General features: G+C 35.4%; 1 protein-coding gene across 1 annotated transcript; it reads right to left on the reverse strand.

Moving 5' to 3' along the window:
• Positions 1-1,593: 1,593 nt before the first annotated feature.
• DGCR8 (DGCR8 microprocessor complex subunit) lies at positions 1,594-14,993 on the reverse strand. Its single transcript, XM_009701812.1, has 13 exons — positions 14,271-14,993; positions 13,677-13,839; positions 12,074-12,216; positions 11,057-11,339; positions 9,196-9,393; positions 8,450-8,551; positions 6,401-6,499; positions 5,109-5,191; positions 3,827-3,927; positions 3,256-3,362; positions 2,920-3,047; positions 2,376-2,489; positions 1,594-2,027 (listed from the first exon to the last, which is right to left on the reverse strand). Exons 1-13 carry the CDS (start codon positions 14,991-14,993, stop codon positions 1,944-1,946), a joined length of 2,328 nt encoding a protein of 775 aa, XP_009700114.1. The 3' UTR covers positions 1,594-1,943.
• Between the last annotated feature and the right edge of the window lie 4,737 nt (positions 14,994-19,730).

A 19,730-nucleotide genomic window follows, 5' to 3' on the forward strand; every position in this document is an offset into this window, starting at 1 on the left:
AATATTATGGGTGAATTCGTATCTGCAGAGACCTCTGAGCATATCACTCAAACACAGAAACAGGTAAGACTCCAAGACTCCTCCTGTTTAACCTCAAACGTTATATGCAACATATTAGAGAACATTAGTTTGAGATATAAATTAAAATCCACATATTTCCAAAATAAGGGATGATATTAAAAGGAAGTCTTACAATACTGATGCCCATATCATTAAAATCCAGTAGGCACTAAATTTTTATACTGCAGCACTCTCTATGTAACATGGTTAAAAAAAACCAAACAAAAACCCAAACCCTCAAGCCCCCAGATCACTGTCCAGGTACGTACCAGGAGCTGCAGCAATTACAAAGAACTGACCTCTTTCACTCCTACAGGAGTAGGAGTGTAAAATATAGCAGTACAACTCTTGGATAAATCATTGAAGCCCTACTACCAGCTTGGTTTTCACTCTCTTCTTTAAGAACAAACCAAAGAACCCACAAAAATGGTTCTAAGAGAAGACTTACTGCAATCACCCAGTAAAGAACCCCATATGAAGAACGAAACCCACAAAACAGTGCTTTCACTACAGCCAAAACTGTTTCTTCTGTGCTTAATTTAATAAAGCCTCAGATGACATAGTGAGTACTGCCTGTTTTCCAAGATCATATTTTACAATAGTTGCATATTTGTGATTTTCTCATTTATCAGTATAACCTGTTATGGTCTCACTCTACTAATTACTCTATGTCATATTCCAAATCTACATTCTAGTTTTCATTGCGGAAGTTACACTTTTTCTTTAAAAACTAAAAATGCAATTAAAAAAGTGAAAACAAAAATTTCTTAAAAAACCTAAATCGCTGCAGTTATTTCAGATTTTGTAGGGTTGTGTTGTGGTTTTTTTAAAAAAATTCCTTGCTTTTATTTTAATTCTGTGCAAATTAATTAAAACTTAATCTATTATGTCAGATGTATTCTGACACCAAACGAATGAGAAATTGTTTTATTGCTGGGGGAAGGGAGTGGAAGGTCTTTAAACACGTCACTGGCAAAATATTTGCAGACTATCAACCATCATCAGCTGTGTTTTGGCTCCAAGCTTTGAAAACAGCCTTTCAAATTACATTTTTTTATTTTAATCAAATAAATAGGGCCATATTTTCCCCTTTCAACTGATCTGTAAACTAACATGGGCTCTTTTCAATTAAAATAAAACCCAATAATTATGGATATCCAACCTGTTGCTCTTAACACTACCAGGTATACTTGTTCTTTTCAAGTAATTAAAAAAAAAAAATCTGCATACTGTGATCTTGAATAACTAAGCCTGGCAGGAGATAAAAAACAAAACAAAAAGAAACAGCATTACTGGCCTAATCCTATGGCATTAGGAACATTGCTCATCACTTTCATGTATTTGTCACCAAAGTGTCTCATCAGTGCATATTATTATGTGCTGAAATGCAACAAAACTTTTCACAAAAATAGTTTTAGGCATGTTCATACAAGAAGATGTACATATATTTCTTTTATATATACATATATATGAATGTGTGTATATATATAATATCAGTTTCAACCTGTACAAAGATATTCTGAATTTCGTCCTTAAAACACACCCATTGCAAACAATATGGATGGCTTTCCAGGAAAAAGTGCTTGATTGATTTTATCCTGTGTGAACATGCCTGTCCTCTGTGCATTTGCCCAAGTAGAGATCTTTATGATCAATCCTTTAAACGTACATATATCAGAGGTATTAAAAAAAAGAAGGGGGAGAAAGAAAAAGAAAATAGGAAAAAGTAATATTGCCCTGATGATGCAAAAAGAACAATGCATAACTGAAGCAGCTTGGATTTTAAAAGTTATCTTGCATTCTGCAGCAAACAATTTTTAAATAATTGTTGAAAATCTAGTTCCTCCATTTGTGTTATTGCTCCCTACTTGTAAATTTTCTCGTTACACATCAACGGTACAGAGAGGTTCACTACCAGGTTGAGCAGATTCCACTATTGTCATCTTGGGTTTCTTTCGTGTTTCCTCCTAAAAGAATATGAAACAAACACCACCACACAGTCATAAAGAAAAATATAATAATGAAACACTGTTTTAAAATTTTGAACAATTTTAGCCAAACTTCTGTCAATCATTGTGAAACACTAACTTGTTCTCATGTCAAAAATAAATTCACTGAAGTAGGTAAAATTAAGTTCTAAGCCAGCTCAAAAGAGGATGAAAAATATCTCTAAAAGCAGCCCCCTCCCCCAGTCAAGTTTTGAACATCTGTCTTTACATGAGATACTGCATAAAACAAGAAAAAATTCTGAATACTGGTTAAGTCTGACCCATGGCATTCTTCCTGTTTGTAAATACAAAAGAGCATATACTCACTCTTTCTTGTGCCAGTTTTTTCATTTCTTCCTGTAACTTGTTCAGGATGTGCAGATTTGGCTTGTTCTTTTTGGCATACTGCTGAAGTTCTATCACACTTTTATCAGAGGTTTCCTATCCAACAGAACCATAAACAACAACAGATGAGCTTTTTTGATGAAAAAAAAAAATTAAAATACATTGAGCAGAAGTTTAACCTGTGATAGTTGTACTTCCTTAAGTAATAACATATATTTCCATGAGTTAGTTAAATATTAAATAGGTTATATAATTTTGACCTGGAAGATGCAAGATTAATACAATTATTGCTGTCAATGAAAGCACTCATGTTATGTTCTGGCAATAGCAAGGTATGAAAATCAATTCAGAAGAACTGAGAACTGCTCATCAAATGCATACTGCCTTTACCATGATAGGGCATAACACTATTACGCCAATAGATATCATTAAAGCTTTGTTGTAACTACATTTAAAAACCCAGAAAAATACAAAAGCAAAAAATATAATCATAAGGTAGGTTACAATCAAACAAAATCATGTTCACCTGTTTAACCATCTTGCTACTCTCTCTACCATACATACGCAAAAGAGAGCCCCAATTTTTCACATGTGGATGCAGTAGCTGTAGGATTTTCTGAGAAGCTAATTGTTTCCCCACTCTCTTATTTTTGCCTGTAAAAATAATAATGAAAATGTGTCAATACTGGCACATTACAAAATTAGATTAACACCAATATGTACTTATGTTGTTCAAAACTGAGATACCAAAGAGTAGAATAAGCACGTAACAAGCTAGATAACTGAACAAGCATCTACAAAACGGACGAGAAGAGGAAAAAAGGAAGATATTATCGGAGGTCACATTAAGTACTATACTTACACCAGCCTCGCACCGTGTGCTTGCCACAAGTCATGACATATTCACTCTTCTGATTTTTACCAGGAATCACTTCAAACTTTATGGATGTATCACCCATTCCATGGTTTCTTAAGTACAAACAAAATCAGTATCATATACTAAGTAAAATTACAAACAACTGAAGTGGTTGCAGTTATCTTTAACAAGTCATTGCAATGGAAATAGATACATTAATAATAAATTTTAAGACATTAATTAATAAAGTATTCTTTTTTAGATCAGTAACTTGACTTGAATGGAAAGGCAAGCCTGTATAAAAGAAAACCAAATATATTTATGTGTCCCACAACTAAATCCTAATCTCAGAAGACAGGAGGCATAAACAGCAAATAAGAATTAAAGGAAGATACAGCATTAACCAGTTCACTCCACGTCATGGCTCTTACAGCTACAGGGACTGCAGGAAGCTTGGCCAGCCCACAAATGTCCAAGTTACTGACAAACACTGTAGGTACCAGCAACCAAACAAACAACATGCCCTGACCCAAATATCTGTACACAACAGAATTCGCTCCTTATTCTGCAGCCTTACCTTTTAAGGCACTCATGGAGAATCTGATATGGAGACAAGAGTCCAGCTTTACTGGTGAGTTCATATACCCGTGAGTCCTCAATACTGATATGGTTAAAATACTACGAAGGAATTGAGAAGGGTTATTGTGCTTTTGCACAAGATCTTAATACTGTTAACCCTCATTTCTCCTTTGCAACATTAAACAAATTCTGTTACTCTGTCCTTAATACTTTAAAATGTATTTTTAAATCCATAATGGAGGTATTTACCAATATCACTAAAACTGCCACACCTAATCATATTTGCAGACAGAAATTTAAATAATTCTTTTAACATTAATTTTACATTATACAAGATGGACATAAAAATTACAATCTTATAAATTCTTTATCATCCTTTCTCCCTCAAGACAAGGTTATTTTATTGGTTTTAACTCATTATGAAGTGCTACTTACCAAAATGCTGTGGTTTAATAAAAGAAAACATAACAGCTATTGGAACATTCTGTATTTTATTTTAAAACAATGGAAAAAATGGTCTGCATTTTCCTAATGACCATTTCAATAGTGCAGGGCATGTAATACAGTTTTAAGTTAAAGCAAGTGTACAAACAACTAATTCATTCTGTATATTACACTTATCAAAATGAAAACGTTCCTTTCAGGCTAATCACCGATTTTTCCTTTACTCCTTACTGATGGTCTGTTACACGCTGAATTGAAAGTGAACATATCACTACTGAACTAGCTATTTAATATTTCCAATACTTGAAAATATAGCACACACTCTCCACTTAAAGAAACTTTTCCTTTGATTTTTCTCAAATGTCACTGCTTAAAGTCTGAAATTTTAGCTGTCTGATCTGGCAATAAGTAGCTTTCATAGGCAAGTAAAAACGCTTTGGAAGCCTGGGCACTTTTAGTTCTTACTTGGTCTTCTAAGACGAGCACACAAAAGCAGACAGCATCTAGCTCTCAACTTTTCACGGCATCAGCTGGAGGATTCTGGAAGCCACGATAGTACAGGCAGCATAGTAACTTGGAACATTTCAGGTCTTCACTATGTGACCTGGTATTTCAACACGAGACTAGTTCTCTGCATCACAGTAAATTTTCAGATCAGCTCCAACAGAAAAAAGTGTTTTCATTGCCATAGATTTTGCTATAAATGAAGAATTTCACATTTCCATCTGACTGAGAAAACGACGTTATGAATGTTCATCAATATTTCTGACAGCGAAGGCGTAACGTTTTTAAAAACAGACTCCAATAATGACAGCCAGAAAGCAAGAGTTCAGTACCTCAAGTTCTTCACTGTCTTTGGGCTTCTCCTCAGAGGTCTGTTTAACAAAGTCAGGAATAAGGATTTCCAGTGTAGCTCGCGCTGCAGAAAATGATTAAACATCTTGATTACATTTATTTTAAACAATGACTGTAAAGAAAAAGAGCAGAATGAAGCACTCTTTAAGCAAGCCTCACATCTGCCCTCAAAATATCCACTCATATTAGAAAACAACTTCACAGATAAGATGGGCATCTTCTTTTTCTAAGAAGTATATTCACTTGCACTTTTTAATGGAAAAAAAAATTCTACTTGAACAAGCTGATAATGAAAGTCACACAACTAATTAAGAAGAAACTGCTTTTTGCAAATACCTATGAAAGGAAAAAAAGTTATAATCAAGTCTCTTTTTAGAAGTGATGTAAAGCCCTTAGGACCTAAAATTAGAGTCGTTATCACCCCTTAGTTGTTACAGCTGAACCCTAGTACTGTATCAACAGGGCACTCGGAACCCTAGTATTGTACAAAAAGCGCATCCAGAATTTGCCTAAATTTTCATAGCAAAATACCTTTTTTTCATGCACAAACAATTCTGGGCTGGCTTTTGGCAATTTAGCTAAACTGAGATAGTTCACAAGTGCAGAAAGTACCACAGTTACATTATACATCTTTACATTTTGAGAAGTTACTTTTTCTTGATCCTTGTGCTAAAGACATTTAAATCTGGAGATCATTAAGAAGTTCTGTCAGACACATTCTCATCTAGATCTTAATTATTTACAAATTTGTAACACACTTACACAATTAGAACTAATTAATGAAGACAAGTACTTGAAAATCCATAATCACATAGTTCAGTGCAATTGTTTTATTACCAGAAAGAGAACCAGAACAACCAAAAGCTTGAGGGATTAGTGTTTTTTTTTAAAGAAGGGCAAAGATTTTCATTTTGCTAAAATCCATACACCAGGTGTTTATATAGCAGGTGATAAAATCCCCAACATGTTCCTGTTGGTTCGATCATCAGACACAGACTCTTTTAGAGCTACTCAGTATACATCAATAGTTTACACTTAAGTTAGCATCTGAAGTTTCTTCATGGTTTTCTATCCCAGTACATTGTTGAACCTAGGGCTGTCAGAAAAGTCTCTACAACAGTATTTATCACTTTTACCAAAAAGACACAAGTGTACCTTCTTTGACTACTAACAAAATGATTCCTACTTACTATGGCAAATATGTCATCTTCTAAGCAGAAATGAAAACAGATAAACAATTCAGCAGTTCGTATTAAGAAAGAAAAAATGTTACCAGCTTTATTCTTGGCAAGTTTTTTGCTGCTGGCAGTTCCTGCCCCATAAGTTACTCCATCAATAATCACAGAGGCTCCAAAAGGTTCACTTGGGTTCTCTGGAAAAGGAGAAGGAAAGTAAAAAAAAAAAAAAAAAAAAAAAAGCTTTTCAGAACTCTCAATGTAAAATACTCATCATGAACATGAAATACCACTACTATCAAGATTTGTTTTCTTCTTCATTTCAACTTCAATAGGGAATTGTTTAGTCTTAGAAAGACCAAAGAATTGTTTACTCCAGTAAGAAAAACTAACAGAGTTTTCCATTAACAGAGTCTTACCACCATGTACCTCATTCTTCCAAATGAGTAACTTTTACATTTTAAGAGATCATTTGTAATCTGCCAGAATTCAAACGTAAACTCCAAAGTTTTTGCATCACTAACATAGTGTAAATACAAGAGCTACACATTCTGATATTGAAAAGTCAGTTACATTATGTAATGCATATAGATGAATAACATAATTCTGAATAATTATAGCTTCCACGTTGAATTAAGATGCCTGACTTACAAATTCCTTGAATGCTGACTGCAGGACTTAAATTCTGTCAAGCCTGCCATTGATAAAGGTGTAATTTCTTCCTTCTCTATAAGGTACCCCCAAAAAAACCCAGCAAAAGCAAAAATGCAAGGAAGGTATGCTATATCACTTTGTAAAGCAATCTCAGAATCCAGCTAGATAAGCTAATCTGGCTGGAATTTACAGGAAAAAAATTTCAAGACTAATTTGATTCCAGTTATATTCGCCACATATGCAACATTTTTAGATTCATGATTAAGCTTCAAGTGCATTCCCCCATAATATTTATCTAAAAAAAAAAATTCTTTCCAGGTTTTTGTTTTTCTGAGTGCTAGCATTGCTTACACAGTCTCAGTACAGCCTAAGTCAGGAACTACCAAACTACCTCTCACACCACTGGCAGAATAAAATTAAAAGCTGTTTAAAACCACAAACAGATACACACCCAGCATTTCACATAAATCCCACACTAGTCATGGAACAACATAGTCTCAGAAACTCTTTAAATTACTTTTAGTCCAGTAGAATGACACTTCTATTTCTATTCTTGTAATGCTATGAGCAAAAGTATTCAACATTTATATCAAATCAATTCCTACCAACTGCATATGAACTTTTTGCAGTCTGCACCTAACTAGTAATTTCTCCACTAATATTGATTGTAATTTATCAATGACCTCAGAGAATAGCCACACAAGACAAACAGTCTACATAGCCACTTCTGGTTTCCATTTAAATTTTCAACATCAATTTATACATACACAAGTCTCTTATGATGACCAGATGTCAGTATGAACCTCCATGACATAACAATCATAACATGCAATAACTTAAAACAGTTAAAGGATTTTAAAACTCTACATATCTAAAATAAACTACCATATTTTTTGTTGATTGGAAGAAAACTAGAACAGAACAAAACCACAAAAGTATCTCATGTTATTGCAGCTTTAGAGAGGGTACATATGTGTCTGCAGAAACCTTTCGAATTCTTAACAGCTTCATCCTTAAAGGCCTACGCATTTCTCTTTAGAAACTATTTGGGTTTAGTATTTGATTTTTTTTTTTTTCAGGATTCCGATGATTCACTAAAACAATGTGTGCCTTACAATTGGAGTTTCTGGACATCAGTGACAAGAAAGTTAAGCACATATTAATTGTGCACAGTTAGCAAAACTGTAATTGCCTGTATTTCACTGATGAGTCCTTTTAGGTGCAAACAAGTTACTCAAATCCATTTTCACTTACACATAGTTTTCCAAGGGAAACCCCATAGTTATTTTAAATATAGCATCGCTCTTATCCTCAAAAGCCATGTTTAAGATACAGAAAACATTTCCTAGCTAGAATTTGACTCACAACAGACTTTCAAGACATTCCCTAGGAAAAGAGTCCATCGTTTGATTATTTTTTTTTTCCAGATACCGAAGCATGAGATAAACCCTCCAAAACAGCACGTGGGCAATTAAAAAACTTAACAGACTTACCACATTCAAAGAAATTGTAAACAGGGCGAACCTTTAGGACTCGCTGCATATATTCATGCAGTATGCAAACTTCCGATTTCCCATTGGGATTAATGACAAATTCTACAAAAAAAGATGGGGGGGGACAGGAAGACAGCTAAGTAGTTCCAGTTTTTAAAAAACAATTTCTACTACAAATAAATAAATAAACAAACTACAAGCTCCAAGGGATAAATGCCCGCTCAAATTAAATGCAATGCTATTGAATCAGACATGGATAATTATGACCTCAAAGTCCACTTTCTCTGAGAAAGTACTGAGAAATAAGTCAGAGAAATTTCTATCAACAACTGGAAGTACACTAATTATGAACTAAGTCAAACACTCTATGTTCAATGTTTGTGGTCCCATGGCCTCTGGGACTAGCACTGGTATAGAACTGAGAAGGCAGTAGCACTGAGTGACTAAGCAGGAGGGTTTTTTCAGTAACGACCAACAGTAACGAGCAGCTGAAGGTAGTAACCAGTTACCAGGAGTGCAATCTTAAATAAAAATCCTTTCATTTAGGAATTATTCTTTTTAATAGGAAGTATATTTTGACAGTATTTTTCCTTTACTATGTAAAATAATGGATCCAAGAATACAGAATTCTAGAACAGGAAGAAAGTGGACTTATTACAGGATTTTTTTCATTTTTGTCGAGTCAAGCTTAGAACTGTAATTTGTCTTTGATATAGAATATTTGAACTACAGGTAGACAAACTAACCTTTCTTTGTAGGTGCATCTTGCACAGACAAGGTAATGAGTTTCTGATTAGCAGGCAGAATAGGCCGCTCGGATTCTGCCTGCTTCCGCTTCATTTCACGATTGAATTGCCGTCTCTCAGCCCAGGTTCTGAATTTTTTTACGGTAACTTGTTCAAAGTCAAAACGCTTTTCAAGATAGTGTCTAAAATCTTCCAGATCTAAGAAACACAAGCCAGTTACTCTCTCCACTTTACCACTAAGCAAGTATTAAGTTCATTAATTCCACTGTTTTAAACATGTTATAATTATTTTTTTAGACTAGGAGCAAAAGAAAGATACTCAAAATTAAGATGCTATTTCATACTAACAGAATTAATTACAAGTTTCATGTTACTGGGTCAAATGCAAAATATTTGGGCAAACTGGAAAACAAAACAAAGAGCATTTTATTCTGTCACTTGTAGATTTTACGAAGCCCTAAGCAGCATAATACCCAACACAATTTGTAACAAAATACTAGTAATTGTTCTACTTCATCACCTATTCACCTTCTAATTACCTGAAGCAAGGTATACAGTGAGTAACAGTAGTTACGCTATTAGCCTCAGTTTCCTGAAGCCAAAGCTGACTATTGCTGTCTATTTATTAAACAGTGTACCATGAAACACTATATAATGATGCTCCATGAACTCCATGAATATCTGCTGGCCTCTAAACAAAATTTAACACATTAATTTTCACATACAGAGTACTAAAAGACCGCCCTCTTTGAAGTACAGCTGCTTCTCCTTTATAGGATATTTCTGCAGATATAATCAGCAAAAATAAAGAGTAACATCCCAAGATGTAAACAAAGAAAAGCAAGCTGCTGGTATTGTTTCCTTCCACAAGGAATCCCAAATGCAAGTCATGCTTACACTTGATCACTCAGTATCTTTTTCAGTAATACAGAACAGATCCTATTCGAAGAGAGAGATAGACAGGTGAACACGTAGCAAATAAGTGCTTACTGGTTTTAGTTTTGCTGCAAATACTGATGATTTCAGGGTTTTTTAGAATCTTTTGATATGGTTTTTGGACTAAACAGGACATGTGTAATGACAAGGACAAGTTTTATGTTTGAACACTACAAAGATAAGTGGTAGCCTACGATCCATATCAAATTCTGAGCAGCAGTAATTTACATGGATGGTACTCTCAGGTATGTAGTTGTGGCAAGTGGCACATGAGCTTTCTCTCCAAGTTCCTCTGTAAATCTGGCAGTGATTTTGGCACGACTTCTTTAAGCAGCATTTTGTGTAAAAGCTATCAGACTTGCATAAATAAAATAATGAAGCATCACACCCCTTTGCATGAATGCAATTATATATGTATGACTTATTCTGCTAGACTTGTGCAAATAAGCAAATTTAGTTTAACCACATCACTTAAGATTAAGAGATCATACTGAAAATAGATATAATTCAGCCAATATAGAGACTGCATAGAAAAGCTTATTTAAAGAAGTCACACAAACACACTTGACAACAGCAATTCACATGTACACACTGACTTAATTGATTCTTAAACTGACATAAAGTCTACAGGACTAAACTTTCAAAATTTTCACATTTTTGCCTGCAAAACCTTTGCACGTGGACTCTCAAGCCTTCAGCAAAAATCTCCACTGTGTGTTTCTCTTACTGTTAAAATAAAAATTGATTTCTAATACTGGCTCTATTTCTCCAGATCTCTGCATATGAAAAACTGTGCAGAAAGGCAACTGACAACTTGACCTCAAAGAAGATACTATTCAGTTGCCAAGTCTGGAATAAAGCGTATGTATCCCAAATGCCATTCCCCAACTCCAGCCACGAAAAGACTCTCACTTTCCATACATACCTACAGATTCATCTTTACATACTTCAACTTTGGCCTTAACTTGTCCTAAGGCTCCTTGTGCTGCATCGCCCCCTGAGGGGTCTTTGTCATCTAAAGGCCCAGAATCAGCAGCAGTAGAATCTGGTTCTTCTGTTTGGCAGTCCAGTTCTGAAGATTTATCTAGGTGCTTTACAGGTGATACTTCCCCATTTGGGGTTATGTCATTGTTTTGTTCCCTTTCCTCATTTTCCTTCATTTTTTTGTAATGCAAGCAGGGAATGCTACTAAGGGGAGGATCATGTTTCTGCAAATATAAAATAATACAGATGGTTTCAGTACCTCAGGGTCACCAAAAGCAAAAGCAAAACTTAAAACCAAAAGATGTAATCAAGATGAAAGTTACTTCTACTTAGTTTAGGCTCAAGCTTCTCCTTCGTCAGTAATCTCATTCTACTCAAGACCTGAGTACATCTACTCCTATGGTATCTTGGCTCTATGTAACACTGATACTAACCTTCAAAGTGCGTTTGCTGTTTTAGATACAAACTATATTCTGTTCAATTACATGCAAATACTACATGTTTTCATAAAATCCATTCAGCTCTCTTGGGGTATATGCCCCTGACATTAAATCCAATTTCTGCAGATTCCTTGGGTTCATGAACGTTACATGCTTACCTCTATAAAGGTGGACCATAAGCCACAGCTTATGCTAGTTTATAGCTACAAATAAATGATCTAAATATATTTCATGGTGGAATAAAAACAACAATCTGCAGCCATACGCTAGAACAACGAACGCACCAAACAAGACCATCTCATTCACTTTAACTGCCCAAACTCATTGCAAAAACAGAAAAACAGAATACCGTAAGAAAAATCATATCATGTTTTCAGAAACTTAAGAGTTTATTTTTCAAGTACCTTAATCCTAACACTGGAAATAAGCCAGTTAAAGTTGAAAAATATTCAACTGTTTGCAGGAACGTATTTAATGCTTAAATCTCAGTAAGTATTTAAGTAGTTGACAGCTCTCACCCTTATGCTTCCTGTTCCCAAGAAATAAGGCCTAGACCAAGTAACAACTCTAGATTCTCTGTGCAGATATACAGGAAGGCCCGAGTTATGGAATGTCATGATCCATCCATCTGGCAAAGGTTCTGTAGGAGGGCGGCCACGACCTTTAAAGCAAAGAATGGCTTTAAACTTGGGTAGACTGCTTAGAATAGAAAAAGAATCAAGGTTTTTATTTTCATTGCTTTTTCTGTCCAAATGATAAAAAGACACCAAAACAAGACTAAAAAAAAGTTTCGCAGAAAGATTTTGTTTGGCTTTAATAAAAAGGCATATGCTTTTAATCCACATTAAATCCTGCAAAATTACAGATTCCATTATGTTTTCAACTGAAAAGTAATAGTAGCACTAATTTTTACACAGACTGATTTGTACATTTCACCAGTGAATTTCCTCTTCTCTTCAGTCTTCTTTATTTTTATCACAAGCACTGCTATATTTAATGGAAAAGTCATACTTGCTTTTGAAAAAACTGAGTTTCCCATGAAAAATTTTTGCACTCGACACTTGGGGATAAATTTGCATTGAGATACCACTAGATCCACAGACCCACACAGTCAGCAATGAGTTATGCTGTAAGCTAAGGCCTTCCTATTATATTTTTCACCATAAGCACAATACAAACCAGGATCAAGTCTATAAGCCTTTATATTTAAATATATTAGCCATCAAGAATACTTTTTCCAGAAAACAAGACTGAAACTAGAGTACAATAAGCCAATATGAGGAATTACATAGCAAAAGAAACAACATTGCAGTAAAACGCTTATGCTCACACTCAAGTTAATACTATGTGACCTCACTCCTTTCTATTCCAGAAATCAGAGAACAGTCTCAGTCCTCTCTACATCAGAAATCAGAGACCAGACACATCTTAGCTGTGAGCTTCCTGGCAGTCCTGTGTTTGCACAAAACTTTGGAGGGAAAAACTGTTTAGTTTCTTATTTCAGAATACAGTGAAGCTGTAAAATACTCCTCTAGAGCAGGTTCAAATTTTAATTCTAATTCAGATTGGTTTAAGTTACATTAGTCTGGATTGGTTCATATTCTCAGCTCTTCTTTATTAGTAGTTTGTAACATTTACATGATAAAACTGCATAAATGTAAGCCACTGACTTTCCTAAAGATTTTTTTTTAACCTAGTAATGCATGCATAAAGACTCGACACAGACCAATTTCAACAAAAGAAGTTATTTAACTGAAGTAGGAAGAAGTCCACAATGACCACAAAGTTTTCAGCCGTTTCACAGTATTGGAGACAAAAAAAAACCAGATCATACTTGTTCACCTCCCAACCACTGAGGTAACATTCTTCATAATTTTTCACAAATCCACACTCTAAAATATGTTCTCATTACATACAACAGATGAAGATCAAAAGCACTCCCAAAAATCAACTTCATTGCTCAGGAATGTCAAAAATCATATCCTACAATAAGAAGTCTTAAAACATATTAACTATTTCACAAGAATTGCTATCCTAAGCTTTGCTTGCCGATACACTTCTGTTCTACAGGCATAAGCCACACAAAAAGTATATATAGATATTTAATGAACATTAACTTACTTTTAAGTACAGTTTTAATTTTGGTCATCATTGGCTGCACACTTGTTTCTCCATCAGACTGGTGATCACTTTCACCACCATATTTCTCATTTTCTAGTCTCCTTGTTTTGGGTGCTCGAAGGCCCTCTTCCAGCAAAGCATCCACATCATTATCAAAGTCATCCTGAAAGAGACTTCATGAGACACTATCCTTCTGGGTCTACTAACTTCCCTTTCCCCTTGCAAAGAAAAAGTATGTATTTTCGCTATGAACTTCCATACAGAGAGAAACTAGAAATTTCCAACGATTCCAGTAAAAAGACTGAAAAATAAGAAAATAAGTTTTTGTGAGAACTGGCATTTTCCATGATAAAATGAGCTGAGCCTTTTAAATGTTATTTTTAACCAAGACTACAGAAGCTGCCATACAACTCAGAATTTTGACAAAGATAATTTACAAAACTTTTCAGCCAAAGTTCTGTCTCTGAAAATTCTGCATTTTTGACTCAAGTACTGCACATTTGTAGAAGAGACTGTTTCAGTGAACATCTTTGCATATTTTTTTCTAGCCACCTGGAAACCTCCTACCCACCTAAACCCTGTGGATTTACTTACCTCATATGAGTAATTCAAGGTTTCTTCATCCACTTTATCTCTTTGAACGATTGCTTTAGATGTAAACCCTCCTCCTTCTTCATCTATTTCCATCAAATTGTCGGTAAAATCTTCTAGCTCATCCAGAACTGCATATTCCACTCTCTTTTCCTGATCAACATCATTTTCATCATCCTTCTTGTCATCAGTTTCACCCCCTAATCCTACAGCTTTACCATTACTACCACCAAAAGGACAAACATGCAAATCCCCATTGACATTATTAATACCAAAATCTGTATCTGCTTTATAATCCTGCTCAACTCCAGTGTACAGAACTTTCCTATCTTTGCTTTTGCAGCTTTCTGTAAAGCTAACGCTAATCTTTACATCTTTAAGTAACTTAAGATCTGGGGTGAACTTTCGAACTGAAGGTGCATGACGAGCAGTTCTTGGGCTTTGGTCACTATTGTTAGGGTCTATTATAAGACGACTTTTGTAGCAGGCAGATCCCTTTGTAAGAAGCTGTGTTCTGCAGATACTGTGCGTGTCCCCAGCAGGGGTATCTGACTGTCCATCACCACCAGAGCCAACGTCCATTACCTCTGCGTCACTGGACGTTTGCAGGGGAGGTGGTGGAGGCTGTTCATTAGGCGGCAGAGGTGGGGGACAAGTATGATTCTCCACATTCATTTCTCTTGCAGGTTCTTTAGGGAGGGGTGGTACATTTTCATATTTCTCCATTTTTAAAACTACTGTTTTTTAAAAAAACAATGCTTTAATAAATGTTTATATCTCTATTCCTAACATGCGTAAGTCCACCAAGATTGGTTTATCATGTTCTATTCAATATGCAACACTGATGATTCAGTTAAGCTGACTACATTGTTCTTTTCATTAATGTAGACAGCTTTCAGAATCACTGTCTCAATTATTGGAAATCACAATGCATTCAGCTTAAATAGCTGAAGACTAAGACTGCATCTTCATTGGACAAGTAGGTCCCCCTTTCTTCCTTCAACCTACAAGAAGAAGAAAAAAATACCTTTGTCACAGAAAATAAATGAAAATAGTATCCCAGGCAAAAAGAAAAAAAGTCACTCCTTCCAGCAAAAATTTCAAGAAGAAGAAAGAGTGACATTTTTATTCTGAAAAAGGCAGGTTATTTTGATACCTTTGAATGAGGCTGAAAGAGATTGTTTTTACTGCTTGACCTGTACACCAGCACAAGAATTTGCTAACACATAGTTGCCCATATAATTTGTTGACCATCTCTGCTTGGTTAGCAGGCAGGGCATTAAGTAGAGACTGGACTAAAAACTGTGCACTCTGGGGAGATTCTCCCATTCTTTAAAACAACCTGGTATTCAAGCCATACTTACCCACACAGCAGAAAGGATAATTAGCTTACAGTTTAAGACAATCTGCAAAACCAACAAGATTTTAACAACTATGGCCTTATAAGACACAAGGCTTTTTGAAAGTTTAAGTTATTAGATACTTTTGAAATCTCACTGGAAGTTTCAACAGGAAATCTCATAATTTACTAAAAACTCCACAAAATTACTCTCTTGATAACCAGATATTAGACATTTGATCTTATATTCCATACTATTATAGGACTATATATTTGTTACATCTGAGGAATTCAGGTCCAGATACATAGCGTTAAAGCTCAAATTAATTCTGGAAGGCATTTAGAAGACAATGTTTTAGGTAATTTAACCTGGCAAAAATACTCAATTGCTCTAGGAAGTTTTACAGGGGGTGAGAGTTGTGTGTTTTGGGTTTGTTTATCTTTTACATTAAGTGGGTTCTTTCTACCATATCTATGATGGCTTCTTCAATTATACTTTTGTCATCTGTGCAGGACTATAAGCACCTGGGGAACAGAAGCATAATTTCTTACCTGCTATTTTGGTTTCTCCAAGTCCCTCCATGCCACCCCAAACTGGGCTTAAATCGTCCTACCAGCTAGAAATAAAGCAGTGTTACTCTGCCCAAGACAGTCAGCTGGCTGAATCTGCTCTGTTCAAACTATTTGCAGGTAGTAGAGAAAGTCTACCCAAGTATTCTAGAAAGATAAGCTCAGAGTCCTCAGTGCCGCTGTGTATTTCAAAGCAACAGGGCAGAATGTCTGGGTTGTCATGAGGGACTCAGAGAAGCCAAATATAATACACCTGCCCAGACAGAAAAAACCAAAAGCAATACCCAAACACCAGCTAGGGCATGGCAGGAAGCTGACAACTGGGAGTTATAATGGGATCAATTAAAATTCAATAGCATACAGAAGCTACCTACCTGGAAGCTGGAAGACAGTAAAATAGACAATAAAGCAAACTCCTATTTTAGGGATTTAGCAATAAAGAAAGTTTTGCTAGGGCAGCAGAATAGTTCATATTTTGTGCGGGTTTTGGAGGGTTTCTGTTTTGTGTGGGTTTTTTTTTTTTTTTAAATGTACTCAGAACTGTGACACATTCAACACACTGAGCTTGACATGCATTGTAAAATTAGTGAGGAAAAAGACTCCATTTTGATAAAATCTCTAAAATAATCCCATCTTCTCCGATACAAACATACTACTTTCCAGAATGAAAAACAGTTCATTCACCTGTAACACAAGAACTTCTATATATTTAAATCCATTCCATCCTACAAGATGGCCATACAAACACCTGAGCAGTGATCAATTCCTTCTTTTTTCAACAGGTTCTGAAACACTTAATGTTATACAGAACACCTCTAGAAATACATTTGCCTAATAATCTTCCCCATCTTCAGATTAAAAAAAGAAAAAAAAAGTGAATGACAAATTATTAAATTCTCCACAATAAATCATTAATGTCTGCATTGTTAATTCTGAACAAAAGAATCAAAAGTCACAGTACAAGTGCAGTAACTCCTGGAAACTAATGCCTAAGCATTCTAATTTTACACAGAAATGAAATACTGAATGGGTATTCTAGAATTTGAAGGAGCGCTACCTTCCCATATGATCAAGGATCTACCTGGTCCAACTAGAAAGACTATTTTTGACAAGTCATAAGACATGATTGTGAATGCAGTTTCCACATCTCTGATACACGTTCTGCTCCTACGCTAAAGAATGTTTTAATATCACCAATGTCAAAACACAAGAAATTAATCTTTACCTGCCTAACTTTGGTAGTTTGCTGATACTACACCTCCGCTCTTTGCAGAAAAGATGCCTTGTTATTCTATTCAAGCACTATTAACAATGAAACTCTTGTTGGCCTTGAAATAATGAATAGCATACCAAATCACTGCCAGAGATTGTCCACTACTCAGTACACATACTGTGGCCAGAAAAAGTACTGGACCAAGATGAGATTAACTAGCTTTTGCATTTCTAGCCATAAACCTGCCACATCCCTAGGGTAAGATAACAGAGTCTGGCAGCTCTACAGTTACAGTGGGCTACAATACCTTCCTATAAGCTACAAAAAGCCAGGGAGAAGCAGAGTAACACAGGTCCAATTCCCATCTACTTTCTTGCCAACTGATGTTACGATATGCCCTTTATATCAGGTGCTTGGGGAAAAACAAACAAATAAAACCCACAACAAAACCCATAAGGATTTTCCCTTACATATCAGCTATTTTAAAAGAAAGACAGAAGGGATGAAACCTAAAAGGACGAGTTAGATGAGCCTGCAGGTTAAAAACAGCCAAACAGACTTTACATCAGTTATGCAATATTAAAGTACAACTTAAGTTAGTCTGCCTATTGTTGTCCTTAACAATTAGCCTGCCCTGAAAGAACAGATTTTATTCTCCAAGGCTCCACTAAGTTCCACCAACAGTTTCCACAAGGACTCCTTAAAAAGACATGGAACACCACTCACAGCTGCATCAGCCAGTACAAAACACTGAAGGAACTCTGGATGAACTGCTGAAAATACGAATGCACAGTTCATGTTCTGCAGGTCACCAATACATGGAAATGTCACATTTTTAATTCCTTGCTCTTATTTCAATAGATCATTTGAAAAAGTTTCATGTCACAAAGTAAACTCATAGAAACAGACACATGATGGACATCTAAGTGTAATGTAACAAACTGCACAGGTCCCAACAAAAGTAGTATCTTGGCTTGGTTGTCTTATAGATGTTTGTTTGTTTTTTTTTTTCTTTCTGCCTTCAAAGAACAACTACTTCTTTGTTTAATAACTGCCTATTCCTGCAATCAGAACCGGGGCGGGGGGAGTACACAGAGAAAAGAATATCTCTTTTCAAGACAGAAAAAACCCCAGAATCTTAAGATTTATAATCAGCACTGCCCAAACTCAAAGAGGAACTCCCTTCATTGTATACATAGCATGTCAGCAGTCTTACAAATGAGTTCAATAAAGAACGTATTTTTTTCATTAATATCTGTAACTGCAATCAGGAACCAGGAACAGCATACCACAGATTCTCTCTTCAAAAAATCACTTTTAAAAAGAAAATGGTTTCCTTTTCAGAAACTGCTTACTCCACATTCAGTGGACCCCCAAATGGAAGAGTGGCTCAGACCAAACTCTCCTTATTTGCTATTCAAACACAAAGCCCTCCTCCTCATCCTTCAGCTCCAAACAGCAACTCTGCACAGCAGAGTTTGTAAGGCATTGATCATGCTCAGCTTTAACTCTTGTCAAAGTAATTCCTTGCCCACAATCATCTATCTTCTTTTTATTATACCTATAGTATCTTTTTGATATGCACAGTCCTAAAAGTAACTTAATCCTATTTATTATCAACTGCTAAAAAAAAAAAAAAAAACCAACCCAAAAAAAACCAAGGAGGCTGAATTTATTTTCTTCAAACCAGAACAGGAAGTCTCAAAAGACAAATATTCTGTAAGTTAACTACTACATACAGGAACTAATTTCTCTCCCCATTATCAGCTTTAGAATAGAAAGATTCTGAAGGAAACCACCACTTTGTGGAAGTCATGAAGGCAGTTTAAGACAATGCAGTCAGGGCCCAACCATAACATTATCCCTGACAAATACAGCCAAGGCTAAACAACTTCTCTAGTTCATAAGACTTCATCCAATTTCAGAACGAACAAAGTACATAATTTTGGAAAGGCACCCTCCAAAATGGCAAAGTAATTGCTGCTTTTATAGCTTGACCAGTTTTCTAGCAGAGTTTAGATGGTTTCAACTAATTGTGTAAAACAAGAAACCATTTTTTAAAAAAAATCTGCAAATCAGAGCCTAGGAAGGAGAAAAAGTATTCTTCCTTTTGCATCAAATAGCTTCTTACTTGTAAAGAAAAACAACAGACATAAGGAACCAAATGCCCCTCTCAGTCTCTAAAAAAGCAAAATAATAATCAAAAGGAGTTGCCCAAAAGAACTAATGGCCTAACTCCTCATCCAGAACTAAAAAGAGGAACCCTTAAGTTTAATTACCTAAACAGAAGGGAGAAGAGGTACACTCTCAAAAGAAAAATTAAAGACCTAATTCCAACATC

This window comes from Cariama cristata, unplaced genomic scaffold (genome assembly GCF_000690535.1).
Source record: "Cariama cristata isolate BGI_N322 unplaced genomic scaffold, ASM69053v1 scaffold37486, whole genome shotgun sequence".
In the NCBI taxonomy this organism is placed as follows: domain Eukaryota; kingdom Metazoa; phylum Chordata; class Aves; order Cariamiformes; family Cariamidae; genus Cariama; species Cariama cristata.